The following is a 19,191-nucleotide window of genomic DNA, read 5'->3' as shown; positions in this document are numbered from 1 at the left end:
ACCCACTGGTAGTCGACGAGCATAGGACGCTAACTGCCTAGACCAAGAATGCTGCACTGTATCGCCTGACATAGGCACCATGCCACACTGATGCTGAAACAAGACACAGCTCCGGTGCATGACAGCTGGAGAGAACGTGGCAGATCAGTCTGCCCAATGGGCGCAATGTGATGCGTTTGAGAGAATTATTTGAGCAGAGTGTGGATGATGCTCCATGCACTGAAGCCAGTTGTACCCACCACAGCTCCAGCATGTAATGCCTTGCTGCTACTGGTGTCACTGAGTCACACTATCCTCTGCTGGTCATTACTAGTGGTTGGTACAGTGTCACTGGGAGCAGCAGCAGCAACAGATGCTGGCTACACTGTGAAGAGCAATGCGTTTGTTGGTCTGGACGTTCAGCAGGCAAGCGTGACGACAACGCTGCCCTGGTATCGTGGATTCACGTCGGACTGGTGGCGGTCCAACGAGCGCACGCAGCGATGCGACAACGGTGCCAAGTGGGGCCACTCCGGGCTGTTGACGGCAGACCTGCAGAATGCTCGCTTGCGCTACCTAGCTACACGCTTGTCGCCAGCGGTGTGGCGAATAGGAGGTACACCGCAAGACGAGATAGTCTACGTTATTGGCAACCCACCAGAGTGTGCTAGCAGTAAATCAGTACAGGAATCTCTTGCAGCCCCTGGCCCCCTTTGCTTGACAATGGGCAGGTGGAAAGAGATCGTTGAATTCGCCGACAGCTGCGGGCTAAAGCTCGTCATGGGTCTGAACGGGATGTACGCGCGCACGCGGCAAGACGAGCCGTTTAACATCACCAACACCCGCGAGTTTCTGCGCTTCACCGCCGAATCTGGTCTGAGTGTGTTTGCCTTTGAGCTGAGCAACGAGCGGCTGAGGAGGGCCGGCGGTGCCACACCCAAGGTACTTGCTCAGGACTTTACACGCGTCAGGCAGTTGATCGTGCAATTCTGGCCAGACAAGACTACCAGACCAATGCTACTAGGGCCTGATTCGTCGGAGAAACAGCTAAAGCATGTCCGGTGGTTTGCTAAGCAGATTGACGGCGGTGTGCTGGATGGCCTGAGCTATCACAGTTATTGTTCAGGAGTATGTCGCTGTGGTGCACCCATGACTCAGCCTGCGGCTTTACACACCTGCCTCAACTCTGCCAAGTACTTTCTTCAGCTGGCACGGACAACTAACCCAGCAACGCTGCGTGTCTGGGCTAGTGAAGTCGGACCGCATCATTGCGGTGGGCTCACCAATTGCTCGGACAGATTTATGACCAGCTTCTGGTACCTGCATCATCTAGGCAGTCTAGCACGCATGGGCATTGAGGTGTTTGCACGCTCCACGCTAATGGGCGCTGATTATGGACTGCTGGATAAGGCGTCCTTTCACCCGCGTCCCGACTACTTTGCTGCCCTGCTGTGGGGCAGGCTTATGTGCAGACACCACTATCACGATGTCACTGTTGGAAGCATGGACGGCAATAGCGTTGAGTCGCAGGACGCATTGAAGCTGCTGGCTTTTGCATGTCGATCTGCTGCGGAAACACAAGCTTCGAACCACATCACGCTTTTGTTGATCAACTTGAGCCCAGAAGAAGTTCTCACTGTCTATGTCAAGCTGCTTGGTTGGAAGCCAAGTGGCAAAAGGCTTGAATACCATGTCTCTGCAAGCAGTCAACTTGCTCCTGAAGCCAGGATGAAAACTCAGAATGGCGACTGGATACCATTGCGATTGTCTGCGGATGATAAGCTGCCCGACATGGCACCAATCGTCAGTAAATACTCAGACCCGGTCATAATGTCGCGTTCGTCCTATGCGTTCATACGCATCGATGGACACTACGAAGACGCACGATACACACTCTACTTCACGTATCACATTGTGATTGCAGCACTGTTGGCGCTGCTACTGTTGTATGTCAGACCACGGCGCAGGTGGCTATTACGTTGATTCGCCACTGCGGTCACCTGATGGCTTACACTCAATGGTTCTGAGCGTGTGCTATTGCAACTTATGTGCTCTGCAGGATTTTGCTATCGGACAACATACTCACACACACCTTGTTCTTGTGAACTTTCTGAGGTACCCGCTCCGGGATCGTACGTGCAACACGCCCAAGCCAGCATAGATGGTGCACACATACACACACACGGCACACACACACACACACACACACACTATTTATGACCGTGCTTAGTGGCAACGAAAATAACAATGTGTGACGTCCTGATGCCTTATAGAGAGTTCCAATATTAAGTTTGAGTTTCCGTTATAGCCGGATATGACCGTGACTGTGTTCGGATGCCTTATAGAGAGTTCCAATATTAAGTTTGAGTTTCCGTTATAGCCGGATATGATCGTGACTGTGTTCGCAGATAGCTATTTCTACCCCCACCATGCAGTGAGAACCTTGAAATATTGAAATATCCTAGTGTCAAACTTGAAATTGTGGTTCTACTGATTCTGCTGGATTAATGTGTTGAGTCGAAACATGATGTTTGAGGAAATTGAATTTTCCATTTAACTTGTGACTCATACGCATTTTGTGTGTGTGTGTGTGTGTGTGTGTGTGAGAGAGAGTGTGTGTGTCTGTGTGCATCTGTGTGTAGCGGCCAAACATCCTAGTGAAGAAGCAACGCAATACAATAATGAAGATAGTGCATCTACCATTAACTATCTTGATAGCAACGGCAGCAATGCAATAAGTACTCTCCAAATCATTCGCTTTTGGTGCACATCTCCCTATGCTCCAAGAGTGAATGAACACTTGATTTACATGGTTTCTTGCATAATATTGAACCTCACAGAACAGCACACGTTAGGGTGCACGAAATAACTAAATATTGTACCAAACTAAAGTTTTTTTTCTGAACGTTCGGGGTGACAGACCTCGACCAAAAACGAAATTTAGTACGTAACGAACCTGCTGGTGGAGTGATCTAATGAAAGATTTCGTGAACGAAAATTTGTACTTATAAAGTAGATTGTAGCTGGCAATAAGTTATGATGATAGCATCTGTACTGTAGCGAGTCACAACCGGACCCAAACAGAGAATATTTCAGAATTACAAGAATCAGAATTCATCCCTGGGAAGTATTGCACTTCCTGGCATGTGCAGAGATAGAGCAAGATAGCCAGGTAAGGCAAAGTGCAGGTGACCCAAAGTGTGTATGAGCGCAGACATCTGTGCATTAGTGAATCAAGCATCCGTCTCGGTTACAGGTTGCAGCCACGCCATAGCTTTGGTAAGCCAGTGAGATGATGCAGGCACACTTCTGCTAGGGCTGTCAAACACATCTTTTTCTCCACTGGACTGCTGCTGCTCTTCATCATGTGAATGTGCCGCTGGCAGAGCAGTGATGGGTAAAGCCATGCTGACCGATGTCAGGCTTGATGAGCGTCTCAGGGCGTGCTTTTCAGGCTGAGTGTGCAGGGTGCACGTCAGTGATTCCAAACTGTCATGTATATTGGGCATGCTAGAGCTGGTCACTGAGTCATATCCAATGGGAAGTTTACCCCCGGCTTGTGGAGAAGAGGTCAACAACTGAGCAGCCCTGCCACAACTGCATGAGTCCTTGATCGATGGCTGCCGAAGTCTACGAACTTCTGCTTCTTGTTTCTAATAACATAAAGAGGAAGGGAGAGACAACACAAGATGGACTCTCTCTCTCTCTCTCTCTCTCTCTCTCTCTCTCTCTCTCTCTCTCTCTCTTCCATGGCTCAATAGATTGGTTTCACATATTTGTCATATGACTAAAGTTGTGTGGAAAGTGCAAAAGGCATGATGTCAGTCACAGTGGAACCAGCATGACTGACATCATGTGACCCGTAGATGCCAGTGCTTGGACTGGAGTTGGAACCAGCATGGCACGGTCCTGTGCGGTCATGTGATAGATGTGAAACCCACTCTGTAGTACCGCCATGTCACCGCGGCTGTTCTCCATCACATAAAGTGTGCAGAACAGCTTAACACAACCCACCACAGTTATCAGACACAACCCACCACAGTTATCAGACACAACCCACCACAGTTATCAGACACAACCCACCACAGTTATCAGACACAACCCACCACAGTTATCAGACACAACCCACCAGTTATCAGACACAACCCACCACAGTTATCAGACACAACCTACAGCGCTGACCAAAGAAACCCAACCTCATGAATAAAATAGCGTTGCCCGGGACGCTACACAGCTCTAGCACTACACATACAGGTCTGTGCACTCGACACCGACGCTACTTTATTCATGCGGTTGTAGTTCCCCGGCCAGCACTGTGCTTTACCGGTTTTTTTTTATAGTGTTGTAGAGTGCCACCAGAGCAACCCGGCCGTCATGATTTACAGCCTGCCGGGCCGGAAAGGAGGTCCGCATGGCCGAGTGAAACCAAGGCTGTACAGTTTACGGACCTGCTCGCACTAGGATTGCACATGGCTCTACTGCATGCACCCGTGACTACACTGCATGCTCTTGCACAACAGCTTCTGCTACTCGTATGTGAAAGAGTACAGAGTGAATGTACACTGCACAGTGTTTGTGCAACGTCGATGTTAGTGTCATCTAACTCACACTAACAAGACATACATACCCCCTCCCCCTTCTCCTCCAAAATACGACCATTAAAGGATCCAGGTGGCGGGGCCCCTCACGGCACTTTATAGCACATATATACGACAATACATTGACCTTGTTAACATCAGTTACTACGAACATACGAACATGGGGTTTACCTCGATAACTCTCAGCAGCTGCACAATCTGCCGTGACATGTTGTTCTCCATACGTTCAAATTCGGTCGCATGTTCCTGTAGATAAAGAAGATGAATACCGGGATCAGATAGAGTGTCATGATGTGCTGTACAGGACATCCATCAAGATGCACCGCTGACCAGCACTGGGGACTTTAACATTGCGTACATACGTGGGGCTTACTGGGGATCCAAGAACATACGATCAAAGTGAAACCTCTGTCAGGCTCTCCATGAAATCTGTGTCCGTAAAATTGTTCTATTAGACTTTCTTCACCTGCTACCAGCCCCGTGCGATCTCCACACTCAGACATTCATGATGATTGGACGACGAGATAACTACTAGCACATTTGAATGACTATGCTTTGTGACAAGACGACGGAAGCACAACTAGACATGACGAACTCAAAACGGAGACCGCTTTTCACGCCACAGCAACACGCGCATGCACCAACACCACGTACGAGCACAAACTACGTACACAAAATAACGTACTACAACATAATGATTGTGTACCTGTTGAATCTCTCGGACGTGTCTCTTGTTAGTCTCGTGCTCCTCGCACAGGATACGCATCATTTCGATGACAACAGAGAATAAACTGGCCGTGTAGCGACGCTCATCGTTGATAATGGGCATCAAGCGAGACATCACGTCCAGCACAATTCTCTCGCTCTTATCAGTGGTGTGTCTTGCCGGTTGACAGGATGCATCTAAAAGATTGTCAAGTGACAGGTCAGGCGGATTATGATACAAGCGGCGGTGACAATGGTCCAGTACCTCTTCGAGATCAGCTGACGTCAAGTTAGCAGGCTCTGCCGCCACACAAGAGCAGTCTTGAAGAGATTCTACAGACGTGCAAACGGAACACACAGTACAATTGTGAGTATGTGCCTGCGACCGCTTTACAGATTGCTCACACCCCTTGCCTTGGGGTGCAGGGGCATCTCCAGAGTAATAGGATGAGTAGAATGTTCAGATATGGGAGCCTGTGCACATCCATCCCAAAAACATGCATTCCTTCGTTAACACAATCTCTTGCTATTTTTAGACAGAGCACCACAGGAATAACACACTCCATCCCCTCGCAATTTCTCATTGGGATATAATTTTAACGACATGTACACTGCTGTCATGTATGTTGCAAACCAGGCCTATGCAGTGTTGCAAACCAGGCCTATGCAGTGTTGCAAACCAGGCCTATGCAGTGTTGCAAACCAGGCCTATGCAGTGTTGCAAACCAGGCCTATGCAGTGTTGCAAACCAGGCCTATGCAGTGTTGCAAACCAGGCCTATGCAGTGTTGCAAACCAGGCCTATGCAGTGTTGCAAACCAGGCCTATGCAGTGTTGCAAACCAGGCCTATGCAGTGTTGCAAACCAGGCCTATGCAGTGTTGCAAACCAGGCCTATGCAGTGTTGCAAACCAGGCCTATGCAGTGTTGCACGTGGCAAACACAGCAAATACTCATTTTCTTCTAACATTCAGTGAAGCCAGGCGCTTCAGATCGTCAACCATTCAGATGATCAACGGCCGGATAATCGCATTCTACTGTAAAGGCCGATTCACAATACAACTTTCTGCGACGCGACACGCGATTTGCGACAGTTGCGACAAGAAACTCCCTTTCGCGAGCTGTCGCAAGCCGTCGCAAGCTGTCGCAAGGCACCTGTCGCAGAAGTTGAAGAAAGTTCAACTTTTGCGACATGCGACACGCGACATGCGCAAATGGAGTCGAGTACAGTTTCGACCCTGGGTGCATGTGCATAGTACCAAGAGTACATAACCTGGTTAACTGGTTATGTACTCTTGATAGTACTACCATGCTAGTGCATAATGACGTCGCAAACATGAAAAAGATTGTGAACCGTGTGTCGCTGTCGCAGCTCGTCGCAGGTGTCACATGTCGCGTCGCAAGAAGTTGTATTGCGAATCGGCCTTAACAGGTCAAATGCTAGTTCTATCGAAATCGATATGATTTCAAAACAGATCCATCCACATAGCATGCGTGTTAGCGCGGTTTGGAGGTAGGTGCACCAGTACAATAATGTGAAGCCTCCGTAGCCTAATGGATATGGCATCGGCCTCCTAAGCCGGGGGTTGCGGGTTCGAATCCCGTCGGAGGTGCATTTTTTTCTTCAACAGATGACTGGAATAGGAACATGGTTTTTTTAAACATGTATCCACCAGACGGCAATGTCATGCGCTAAACACGCATTGATGCACAGAGCAGCAACAACTGATGCCAATACATGTATTCGTTTTGCTCATTTTGCCACTAATTTGTACAGTGCTGCTCAATGAAATGCGATCACGTGGGTGAGCTTTACGACCCGCGCCAGTTCACCATCCCATTGTTTGCAGGTCTAGGGCTGCACAGCGATCGCCGAGCGGCGTGGCACCGACTCCCTTGATCCGGGATTTCACTGAACAGCTCTGCAGGTAGAGCTGCTCCTGCATGTAACCAGCATTTCACCAATGCACTAGTGCAGTTAGTATCAAGCTTTCTTTTCCCGTATTTTCTTTTCATCTGTCTCCTTGCCGAGTTTTCCCATTCCTGGGTTACTTGGACCTCATTCGCTTCCTTGTCATTGGACATGTTCAGTCCGTTTGGTTTGCGAATTCAAATAAACACAACCAACCAACCAAAGCAGATATCGACAAGCAAACCCAATAGGGGACCCGAGTGGAAAGTCTACAGCAGCCAAGAGCTTCAAGTGCGTAAAAGAACAGTGGGCGCTGAAGAACACGTCACTGCATCATCCAGGTTGGAAATGGCTCGACTATTATAAATAAATTCACAGTTTGCGTGGGACTCGCCGAGTTTTCTGCATCCGTAGGAACACCACCACCCTCTATCGTAAGAATGCGCCAAAAATTTGTATTTTGAGAATAACGATGTTGCCTCATTGTAAATCAGTGCGGGCACACTAAGTGAATGTAAAGGCACAAAACAAGAACAATGGAGGGGGACTTGAAAAATCAGAGAGTATTGTTAGCCTGGAAAGGAGCCGGACTACACATTCTCTGGCATTCGGTGCTACTGTACCTTGGTGTGGAGCAGTGTAACATTGACAGGCAGTGTATGCCTAATGCTTTGGAGTAAATGGTTGCAGGTTCAAACCCGGTGCCATGATAAGGGTTTTCACTGCATTGGTCCATGTAAGAAGGAAGCTAGAGCCTGTGCAGTACCCAGCACTAACAAGTAAATCAACCTGCCTTCGCGTCATTTATTGATACATACCAATATCGAGGATGAAAGGTGGAAGTTCTACGGGCTCATCATCATCATCAACATCAGAACACACACTCCCTGGAGTACATGTACGTGGGGTGATAGTACCAGGCATTAGGGATAGTCCGTCAGCCTCATCCACCACAGCGTGTCGTGCTACTGGCAGCCTGCACAGCTGTTGGTGGTACTTTGTGACCATCTGCAACATGCAAGAAAAACAAGAGAGGACAACAATATAATTATACGGTGACATCCTAAACTGATGAGCAAAAACAAGAGACTTGAAGAGAGCTTGTGCTCATGGCGTCCAGCTTTGCCGGCCATGTCCACGCACATACTCGTCTAATCTCAACACTGGGGACACTTGTTAATCTCAACCGGATGTGCACGATGTATGGGATACAGAAGTCAGCCATCGTCTGCCACAATGTAATCAAGTAGTGACTACTGTTAGGTTCGGTAGACAAGAGACAAGTAGTTTATTGGTTAGAATATACGAAGTAGAAAAACTGACAAGATTCAATCTGTAAACGACAGAGAAGACCTTCAAAGATATGCGTGCGTGCATACACAGTAGAGCTAAAGTTGTACGGCATTACGTCATAACATAACACGCCCCTTCGAAGATAAAATTCCATGGGTGTCAACCGGACACAAAATAACAAACACAGTAACATAATTATTATACTCTCACGCCCCTTCTGAGATAAAACCTGGTTTTGTCTCAACAAAAATAAATAAATAAAGTCATAACAGACGAGATGAAATGACATAGGCATGATGTCAAGATGAGACCAAATGCTACAGACAAACATTGTCACACATATGACTGTCCAGACGTAGATGTAATGGTGAGACGATCAGGTGTCTTGCGAATACGAGTGCTACGACGAACAGGCTGGGTAGCGGCGTCAGTAGGTACACGTACTGATGAAGTTGGGGAAGGGGTATGACTAGCGGAGTCAACACACGGGGGAACATACGGACGGAGAAAGCGGCGATTACGCCAGAGGACACGGCCACTGGGCATCTTGACGAAGTAGTCGCGCCGACTGCCAATTGCTACAATGACGCCACGCATGGACCACAGCTTGGTCTGGTGGTGCTGAACATCAACATGGGTGCCAATCCGTAGAGAATGGAGAGAGCGTGCCGATTTGTCATAATGTGTTTTCGGATCTACAGAGTCCACAGCTTCAGCAGACGCAATCCAGTGTCGATCAAAGCTGGCACGGTGGGCGAACACAAACGACTGGAGGGACTGACCGAACAACACTTGGGCGGGGCTGCTGCCATTAGGGCGGGGAGTATTGCGCCACTCCAACAGGCCGCGTTGGAAGGAGTCTACATCCAGATCTCCATTCCGGGTCGTCTTCTCAATGAGCAGTTTCACTGCTTTCACTGCTGATTCCGCGTGGCCATTGGATTGAGGGTAGTGTGGGGTGGAAAAGCACTGTTCCACACCCCAACGCTCACAGAACTCACGTACACGGGAAGCGGCAAACTGCGGGCCTCCATCAGTGAATATCTTGCGCGGTACGCCAACATCTGCGAACCAACGGCGGAAGTGACAAATGATGTCATGGGAGGTAGCGGTACGGCCAATTCGAGCTACACACGGCCAGCCGGACAGACGGTCAGAATATACCAGGAACTGCCAGCCTTGACAGGAGAAGAGATCTGCGCTGGCATACTCGAATGGAAATGTCGGCTGTGGCTCGCGCATCAATGGCTCCTTCTGCTGCGAACGTTGGAGCTCACGACAGACAGGGCAGGCACGGATCAGGGCTGTGATGTCATCACTCATCCTCGGCCAGTAAACCACTTGACGCGCACGACGCTTGGTACGTTCCAGGCCCTGGTGAGACGAATGCAGGTCAGTCAGTACACGGCGTTGTAGAGACTGGGGCACAACAAGACGAGAGCCACGGAGGACAATGCCGTTATCCAGGGTGAGGTGCTCACGGCCATTCCAATACGGAGCGAGAGCAGGTGGCATGTGACGTCTGGCAGAAGGGAAGCCGTCACGAATATATGAGACTAACTGCACGTAATCAACGTCAGACTGAGCGGCATCGCGGAGCTCGTGGAACGGAAGACCAAATAGTGCTGATCCGGAGTCATCCTGCTGAAGGCATGCACGGATGGCTTGTCCAGATAGCGAGTCGGCTTCTCCCAGGAGATCATCGGCAACCGGGTTCTGCACTGGAGCACGCGACAAGGCGTCAGCAAAGGCATGCTCAGAGCCCTTGCGCCACGAGACGTCGAATTGATAGAGTTGTACCTTGGTCATCAGACGTTGGAGCCGAGGATTCTCAACCTGGTCCAGTGTGTAGGTGTTCAATATTGGAACAAGGGGCTGATGGTCAACAACTACATGAAACGACATGCCAGCAAGATAGGTGTGGCATTTTCGGATGGCCCAGGCGACACCCAACATCTCCAGTTCGATCATTGCGTACCGGGATTCGGTGTCGGTGATGAATCTGCTGCCGCACTGAATGAGGCGCCACGAATTATTCTGGTACTGCCAGAGGCCAAATCCGAGACCCTTGGTCCTAGCGGCGTCACACTCGAGACGTGTCTGTGCTGACGGGTCGAAGAATGCCAATAACGGTGGGTCAACAAGTGCTTGCTTCACAGCGTCCATAGCGACTGTGTGCTCGGGTAGCCAGAGAAACTCATTCTTGGCTTTCAGCAGACCGCGGAGAGGCGCTGCGTGTTCGGCGATGGTTGAGCTGAAATCACTGCACTGGTTGACGAGACCCATGAATGATCGCAAGTCAGTGCGATTGGCAGGGATCTCGAAGTCGGTGATAGCGCGGGTCTTTTCCTGGTCTGTCTTCCAGCCGGACTTGTTTATCACGTAGCCGCAGAAATTGATCTCGGTCTCGGCGAAAGCAAACTTCTTGGCTGACAGGGTGATACCATACCGACGAGCGCGTTGAAGAACTTCCCGAGTTCGTTCCAGGTGCTGCTCAAAGGAATCAGTGAAGACCAGGCAGTCATCAACGACCTTGGAGAATTGCTCAATACCAGCGAATGCTGCATCGGTCCGCTGGTTGAATTCGTCGCCAGCAGAAATCAGACCTTGTGGGTTCCGCAGGTACTGATATCTGCCCCACTGTGTGATAAATGTGGTCAAGCTTCTGGACTCCTCGTCCAAGGGGACCTGCCAGTAGCCGTGGCGAGCATCCAGCTTGGTAAAATACTGGGCATTACCAAGGTTAGAAACAACATCGCGAGGTGCGCGCATGGGATGCGCGGGCCGGGCGACTTGCTTGTTAAGCTTAGTGAAATCCACCGTCATCCGGACTTCTGCAGTGCCTTTCTTTTCGGCTATGACGATGGGGTGACACCACTCCGTTGGCTCTGAGACCGGTGCGATGATGCCATCTGCGACCATCTTGTCCAGCTGGAGTTTCACCTGGTCACGATAGGCGTAAGGTAACCAACGGGCATTGTTCAACTTGAACGGCTGGGCGTCAGGCGCGAGTTGGATGTGCATCGGCTGACCGTCCATGGGTCGGAGCGTGTCCTCTGCAAATACGTCAGCGAACTCGTCGAGGAGGTCCTGGCGGATACGTACACGCTGGTCTGGTGTAGGGTTGCTGTGCTCTGCAGAACGGGATGTCCCTTGTGTCACTGAAGCGATCTGTGGCCAGTTAGGCGGCAAGAAACCTAACGCCTTGAGCGAGGAGCGCGACAGCAATGCGCTACTGAGTTCGTCATACACATGTAGACGAGTGGTGTGCGTGACATCACGAGCGACAACCCTGGCGGGAACAGTTCCCAAGCTGGTCAATGGCTGACCGTTCACGGCGACAACCTGGTCGGGGTCAGGTTCCAGATCAGCTACACTGCCACCAAGTCTGCGGAGATGACTAGCACCAATAGCATCAACATCCGAGCCAGTATCTGGCAACCACTCTAACGTGCACGACCGGTCGTTGTCGTCAAGACGTGTTGACAGCATCACTTTGTCACCAGCCTGCACTGCGTGAATGGTGAGGCATGCGATGGTCTTGCGGCACATTGCCGCGAAGTGATCCCTGCCCTTACACTTACGGCACTCTTTGCCCTTGGCAGGACACATTGACTTCGTGTGCTGGGATCGTCCGCACTGCGAGCACTTCGCCGGCTTGTCAGCTGCAGCAGATTTCGGCTTACTAACCAAAGCGGATTTGCTGCGTTGATACGATGACCTTGTTGCGGCATTCACGGATGCCGGTACCATGCCGTCACCGGTCTGCTGTGCGGCTTCTTCAGCCCTGCAGATCTTGGCCGCGGTTTCCAAGGTGAGGGACGGAGCTGCCAGGAGCTTATGGCGCGTGTCGTCGTTGGCTATGCCAACTACGATGCGGTCTCGCATCATGTCGTCCGTCACCTTGCGGAGGCTCTGGGGACAAGTACTGCATAGCTGAGGTGTACACGTACTGCACAGCTCCATATCAGGGAAATCGCACTGTGCAAACAGCTCCCTCATTGCAGTAAAGAAGGAGTCAAATGACTCATTGCGCTGCTGCTTTCTATCGTAAAACGCAATTCGATCTAGGAGGGGGTTCCGTTGGCGTCGGATGTACGCTTTTACTGCTATGATGATCTCCGGAGCATCGGCACTGTGGGAGATGACAATCACATCTTCGCGCATGAAACGACGAATGTCGGCATCGAACGCCTGGCGAAGAGCGGACACCCGAGTCTCACGACTTTGGCTGGCGAGGTGCTGGCACACAGCATAATCTCTCCAAGCCTCCTCCCATGCCGTGAAATCGGCCATGGTTGCAGTGCTGAGCAACACCGGTCGCTCGACAGAAATCGGCTTCTGACTGCAGGATGTCGAAGTGCTGGGTGGTGCCTGGTTGTCGCGCGTTGCGTTTTCGACCAGTGTGGTGAGGCGAGTCTCGCGTGCCTCAGCCGCTTTCATCTGCTGCTGCATCAAGGCGAGCAGGGATACGATTTCAGCACTGATTGGGGAAATTCCAGGTTCCGCCATCACGACAATTCTACAAATTCTACAACTACAAGACACTTCTGCTACACGATCGATCGTTTGAAGATAAAAGGCTACAGAATTCACGGACAACTACAGGCTGTCAAGTATTCCGTACTCAGGTTACTAGTAGTTCACTGCGCCATGTTAGGTTCGGTAGACAAGAGACAAGTAGTTTATTGGTTAGAATATACGAAGTAGAAAAACTGACAAGATTCAATCTGTAAACGACAGAGAAGACCTTCAAAGATATGCGTGCGTGCATACACAGTAGAGCTAAAGTTGTACGGCATTACGTCATAACATAACAACTACGTGTGCGTGTAATGCAAGCCTACAGTGTAGCACTCTATGCGTGCAGTAAATGCATTGCAGAATAAGCATCTTGATAGAGGCATTACTAGTCATGTATGCGCCAGCCGCTCTCCTTTCATTATCTGGTCGCATTATGTGAACATATCCCTCCTCCTGCCCGTCCGTACATACGCATTAATATAGGCTGCAGGACCTTGGCTTCTCTAGACCTACTTCATCACTCGGTAAGGCCATGGCTCTAAGCTTGAAATTAATATTTTGAAAATAGAGGGCAATACGCCCGTAACACTTTTTGCAAGTCACTGGCACCCGGTAAGTGATATAATTTGCAAATCGATTTTTTTTTCAGGCTACTAGACGCACTGGTACACGACACGTGACAGCAGAGCCCAGTAATATACCTGTACTGCAGCACCAGCAATCAGTGTACTTCAGAGAAAGGCTTGGTAAGCAAAACGTAGCTTGGTCGCCGTGATAATTGCGCAAACTCGTGATTGTGAAGCAGTGCACTCATATACACCAGGGGACGGTAGCGTCTAGGTACACGACGCGGCCATAGTACCCAAAACAGTGCGAATTTTGTCCCCAGATTCGGAAGTCCAACATGATCCATGATCTCAGGGAACTCACGATTGCGATTGCGACCCTCACTTGCTGGCCCCAAACATGGCCCAGGCATGATACACAAGTGTGCTTGAATCGGCTCAGTCCCAACAAGGGCGACTGGAATGAGCATGCATATACATGTACCCAGGGGCATCGGAAGGCAATTTAGGGTGACACGGTCAGCCATATGAGGTATAATTTACTTGTTGAGCAGTGGCTCCGCTGAAATGTTTTGAAATTTAGAGCCCAAATCAGTCCTTTTGATTCACGGAGGGGGTGCCTGGGGTAAAGAGTGACGGTACAGCTAATGCTGTGGTGACCGTAGTGTGTCCGACGCTCCTGATGCCATCAGCATTAAGTTCATGTCACGGGGCATAGCTGAGAGGAGCTTACCTTGGATGCCAGTTGAGAGTTCCTAGGCAATGCCACAGACACAGGGTGAGGTAGCATGGATTGAGACATTTCCTGCCAATGATGAGGAAATACACATGATACATTGTACAGAACTAGAGTTTAGTCCACAAGATCGTGCTGCTCTAGACTGTCAGGTACAAACCCTAGACCAGATAGGCTCAGTTTTGAATACAGCCTTGATATCTTTAACTTCTGCATTCATCATGGAAGTTGGTTTCTTCCCACACTGGAGCTCGCACTTTTCCACCGACTTGGCTAACTCGTTACTACCATCCAGAGCACACGGGAAGTTCCGGCACTGTCTGCTTGCCCCAGGCAGCCATTCTGGAGTTACAGCAGCTGGACGTTCTTGAAAAATTTAGTCAATGTACTGACATCATGATGATGTCATACCTTGCCAAGAATAGGTCACGGATATGTGACATCACAGAGATAAACTTTGTATGGGAGGAGGTAGAGGCATTCAGTTCTCCACTGTCACAAGGAAGTTGGATGTCTGTGCAGCAAAACGTCTAGAACGTACTTCCAAGGGCACTACAAATAGGCGGGGGGGGGGGGGGGGTGAGGGACTACTACACAGAAGATACTGACATCACCAGTGCAGTGATTCAATCCATGTACTTTCTAGTGAGGGCTAGTCTGAGTCAGGATTCTTGTGGGCATTATGATTGGTGACTCGGACTGCATAATCCAACAACTGAGTCCTTACCACCTTCTTTGCAGCAATCTTTCCCTGCAAATCCATCACATCCTCCAGCAATGAAGTCATCATGTTTAGCTGCCCACGGCTGCAGAGGCAGAACGGATAATGAAGTACAGTTGTCGCCACAAAATCCGGCCAAGTGCTATGCTAGCTGTAGGAGTCGTACGGTACATCATGGGCTGCATGCACTACCACTACTAGCCACTACGACCGGTAGTACACGCTACATGCAATCACTATGCCCTCAGTACTGCAGGGCCTGCCTGCATGAAAACTCAGTACAGTGCTCGACTGCAGACTGTTTAGTGCTGTGCTGGTACTGTCAGTCAGTGAACACATGCATGCCACCATGGCACCATGAAGCATGCCGTGCTGGTCAGTGAATGCAGGCATGCTACCATGAAGCATGCTAGCACCGCCGGTGAACACGCTTACCACATCGCTGTATCCATGGTATCGGCATTGGCCGGATTTTTTTTGGCGACGACAGTAGGTTAGCCTGGGTTAGCTCTAAACACTAATCTCTGTTCAAAACCATTGAACGGGGGTGAAGTGCTGCACGCTTCATCAAGGATATGTTCTACAAGAATACAGTACTGTTGGACGCTGAAGGACAGAGTGCCCAAGAGCGGCCAGGCTAGAATTTCGCCAATTTTTAAGAATGGTCTAGGTTGGATTTTTTTGCAGATAAGAACGGAAACTCTAATTTATACACAGGAGTATAACTCTGCACAATTCGGATGATACATTTTCCGTAGTACGGCTAATTCATGGTGAGTCACAACATGTGAACTGGCCGGTGTGCATACGAGCATGTATGCGTCACCATGCAACAGTCATGTACAAGGATGCATGTATGGACGGTCCACGCGTAAACGTTCGTGCGTACAATGACATGTACATGACTGTAAGACTGCACCATCAAATTAGAACGAAACGGCTGTGTTCACAAAATATAAGTACGGGCTAGGCTAGAACCCTGCCCCCTCCCCTCCCCCCCCCCCCCCCCCCCCTGTTCTTTGGCGCCCAACAGTACTGTAAGGATAACTTGACTGAAACGGTTGCTGCTACTTCAAGTTTCATGCAAAAACAATTGTCAGGCAGTGTTTGATTTAAGAAAAACATTGACACAGTGGCCAGCATACCTGTGTGTACGCGGAGGGGGCAAAGGGGTATGAGGAGAAATTACAAAATAAGGTTTAGAAAACATTGGTTCTCATTGAGGGTCCCTTGTTGCAAAATGGCTGATCCGGCAGCAGCCGAATTGATCTGAGCAAACGCAAGGCAATCCCACTTACTTCTCTGAAAGATTTGCCTTGCGCTCAACAAGCAGATCATTAACATGTTGATGAAAAGATTTCAAAGCTTGCTCCAAGCCAACCACAGGAAGCTGTTCAGTCACACACAAAAGATAGTGGTAATTACTATACATTTATACATTTATATACATTTATAGTAAGCTCTGGGCACTTTGCCAATAACACATGTGACCAATTACAAAGTAGAGGTAGCGACTTTGGCGACAATAGATGAATTGTGTGTTGCTCCTCACGTGGGAGTTACTGCTTTTCCTGCAAACGTGACTTGACACTTGACTGACTCGCGGACACTGTGCATTGAGCATGGAGTGGTGCTTTCTTGCACGAGTTGGCCGAGTCGAAGGTTTGATGGACTTCTCCTGTGCCCTGGATGGCAGACGCGAGTCAGTCAAATGCCAAGTCAAGTCGGCAGGAAAATCGCGAGCTCCCACGTACGGACACACAACTCCACTACAGTGAAAGTAGTTGACTACGATCCCGTCATAAGTGAAATACAATCGGCCAAGAGAATGGATCACCAATCAGCACTGCAGCAGGGCATTTATCTCATGAGCAGTGACCATGGTAACCGTGTACGGTGCAGGAATCCAGCACTACACACATACACATGTGCAATGGTGGAGATTACGCACATGTGACTATTACGCTCCATCGCCTCGGCTTGGTCGAGCAAGTAGAGGGATTTGAAGACTCCAGTGAAGCTTCATAAAATTTAACCATAATGATGGTTAAAGCACACCTGCTTGGTTCGGCACCCTTTCTTGTTAGCGTCAATGTTACTCCCCCCCCGGGCAAAGCTCGCTGTGTTTCTCACACAGAGCACTCTCACATTGATGCGTTGAGCCAGTTTAAAAGGCTTTGTTGCTCATTACTTCATTGCGAACAGTTCGGCAGGTCACTCTGACCGCCGCTGAGGAGACTTTAACAGCTAGCTATCCTGAGATTGAGTGCACATAGATTACAATTCGTACACAATTCTTTCCCTGAAATAGACCTCTCCACTTGTTGTCAAATGGTCCCTGCCCGGTTGACTATTTGAGCACAGTCCTCTTTTTGTTTTTCTTCGACCTAGACAGTTTCGAAAATGAACATACTCTGTGTAGAGCTTAATGTTCGACAAGTATGATATGCAGGTATTGGTACTACAACGCTATGCCGCTAGTCTGCAACTAACTTGGCCAAAGCACTTCAACTGATGATGTAATCGCATAACCTCTACACAAAAGTCAAAACATTTATTTTTTTCCAGAGACCACTGGAGACAGTTCATATTGTGAATCTACAGACAAGCCAGTGATTACAATAAACGAATATTGACTACGTAACGCTGTGCAGGCTACAAGACTTTAGAAGTTTAGTGTAGTGCACGTACCGGTAAAGATGCAGCCTCAACATAGCCAGAATCCAGCATGGAATCGGCCACAGCAGGATACCCGACCACGTCCTTCATACCCACTCCACGACGATTCATGGGCGCTGCCCCAGCGGCAACACCATCATCATCATCGGCACTACTCAGCATGATCGGCACAGCAGCTGCACGATGGCGACGACTGCTAGGGCTAGTACTAGTACTAGTAGTAGTAGTTCTCCGCTCCACACCTGTCATTGGCTCACAACTATCGCCTGTCTCGGACGCCGGCGATTCCAAAGACTCCGCAGCTATCGGAGTGGGCAACAGATCTCTCAGAAGTTGTGAAGTCAGCGGCAAGGAGGTGTCCACAGCGCCAGAATTAGGAGGATGTTGTCTGCCAAATGTAAAACCACGCGGCTCCTGTCGATCACCTCCGCCGCTATGCCGGAAACCTGCAGGTGCTGCAGCAGCAGCACTAGTAGACGGAATAGTCACCGGTACATCATGGCACTTTGGCGATGCTTGATTCCGGAGTTGACGAACGCCTGCCGTCGTCGCCTTCAGAAGAGTTTCGTGGGGCGAGTCAGGCCAACTGGCCTTATCAACAACATGTTTTACTTGGTTCCTTGGCTGCGCCACCGCTGCTACTGCTGCCGCTTCATCGGCTTGGAGAAACTGTGGGATGGCGCTTCCTAGCGAAGCGCCTCCAGCTCCGATTGTAAAATTTAATGACGAGGATGATGAGGTCTTCGGTCTGTGAACATGGTGAAGGGCTTGAAGGCCAGCAGGGTGGTCTGTTGTATCTGTACAAGCTGCTGAATGCGCTTCTTCCGACCGCGACATTACGGCAAAAGCTTGTCACACGAAATAATAATACCCTTATCGTAGGCCAACACAACTCAGGACTCGGGAGTCAGGATCAATGGAAAGATGACCACTTCTACTACACTAGTACCAGTTTCTACATCCGTCTTGTTGTCAACAGTTCGAAAAGAGATGGAAGAGCTCGAACAACGGCTGAAGTAAATGTTTGGGTTTCTGGTGCACTCGATTCTTGCAGAACGGACTCATGACCTGTGTCTGTGAAGTATGAGGCTAACTGTTATGTACAGACACAGGTTACTCATATCACGACACAAGCGTTGCTAGCTACCGCGCTAGCTACCGCTAGCTACCGCGCGCGCACTACCACTCTCGTCTCCAGCTTGCACGATAGCAAAAGGCATGACTGTAGATCTACTGATCGTCAGTGTGGATCTACAAAATACCTACTCTGTCATGTCATGACAAATCCTTGGCGCGGGGACCTTTCTGAAGACTACTACTACTAGTAGTATTACACGTAGGCCAGGTAACTACGTTAGTTAGGGGCCGTTCTTCATCAACTATTCGAGCAAATAATAATTTAGTTGAAGTGTACATGTGATCGTGACGTCTGTCCCGAACGGTTTCTACCATTTTAGAGTTTTTCAGTGGAATTGACATG

The 19,191-nt window shown here is 49.5% G+C and overlaps 2 protein-coding genes and 1 non-coding gene across 3 annotated transcripts; 2 read left to right on the top strand and 1 right to left on the bottom strand.

Moving 5' to 3' along the window:
- Positions 1-207: 207 nt before the first annotated feature.
- LOC135816801 (uncharacterized) lies at positions 208-1,962 on the top strand. The gene has a single exon (XM_065329901.1). It carries the CDS (start codon positions 208-210, stop codon positions 1,960-1,962), a length of 1,755 nt encoding a protein of 584 aa, XP_065185973.1.
- A 608-nt stretch (positions 1,963-2,570) lies between these two features.
- On the bottom strand, positions 2,571-18,924 carry LOC135817665 (uncharacterized). Its single transcript, XM_065330891.1, has 8 exons — positions 17,724-18,924; positions 16,331-16,422; positions 15,039-15,117; positions 14,309-14,380; positions 8,011-8,200; positions 5,284-5,615; positions 4,749-4,823; positions 2,571-3,632 (listed from the first exon to the last, which is right to left on the bottom strand). The coding sequence occupies exons 1-8, from the start codon at positions 18,546-18,548 to the stop codon at positions 3,213-3,215; spliced, it is 2,085 nt and encodes a 694-aa protein (XP_065186963.1). The 5' UTR covers positions 18,549-18,924; the 3' UTR covers positions 2,571-3,212.
- Trnar-ccu (transfer RNA arginine (anticodon CCU)) lies at positions 6,821-6,893 on the top strand. The gene has a single exon. It is a non-coding gene; the product is annotated as a tRNA-Arg (tRNA).
- Positions 18,925-19,191: the final 267 nt, after the last annotated feature.

This window comes from Sycon ciliatum, chromosome 5 (assembly GCF_964019385.1).
Source record: "Sycon ciliatum chromosome 5, ocSycCili1.1, whole genome shotgun sequence".
NCBI classification, from domain to species: Eukaryota; Metazoa; Porifera; class Calcarea; order Leucosolenida; family Sycettidae; genus Sycon; species Sycon ciliatum.
Note: the sequence above shows the minus strand (reverse complement) of the source record. Positions and strands in the feature narration are given on the sequence as shown.

What these genes read in the sequence shown, in the direction of transcription:
- LOC135816801 (XM_065329901.1), top strand. Translation starts at nt 208, where the DNA reads ATGCTCCATGCACTGAAGCCAGTTGTACCCACCACAGCTCCAGCATGT.
- LOC135817665 (XM_065330891.1), bottom strand. Translation starts at nt 18,548, where the DNA reads ATGTCGCGGTCGGAAGAAGCGCATTCAGCAGCTTGTACAGATACAACA. An exon ending in TTGAGGCTGCATCTTTACCG is followed by an intron (nt 16,423 to 17,723) that starts GTACGTGCACTA and finishes GTGACTGAACAG; the next exon opens with CTTCCTGTGGTTGGCTTGGA. An exon ending in ACGTCCGAGAGATTCAACAG is followed by an intron (nt 4,824 to 5,283) that starts GTACACAATCAT and finishes CTTTATCTACAG; the next exon opens with GAACATGCGACCGAATTTGA.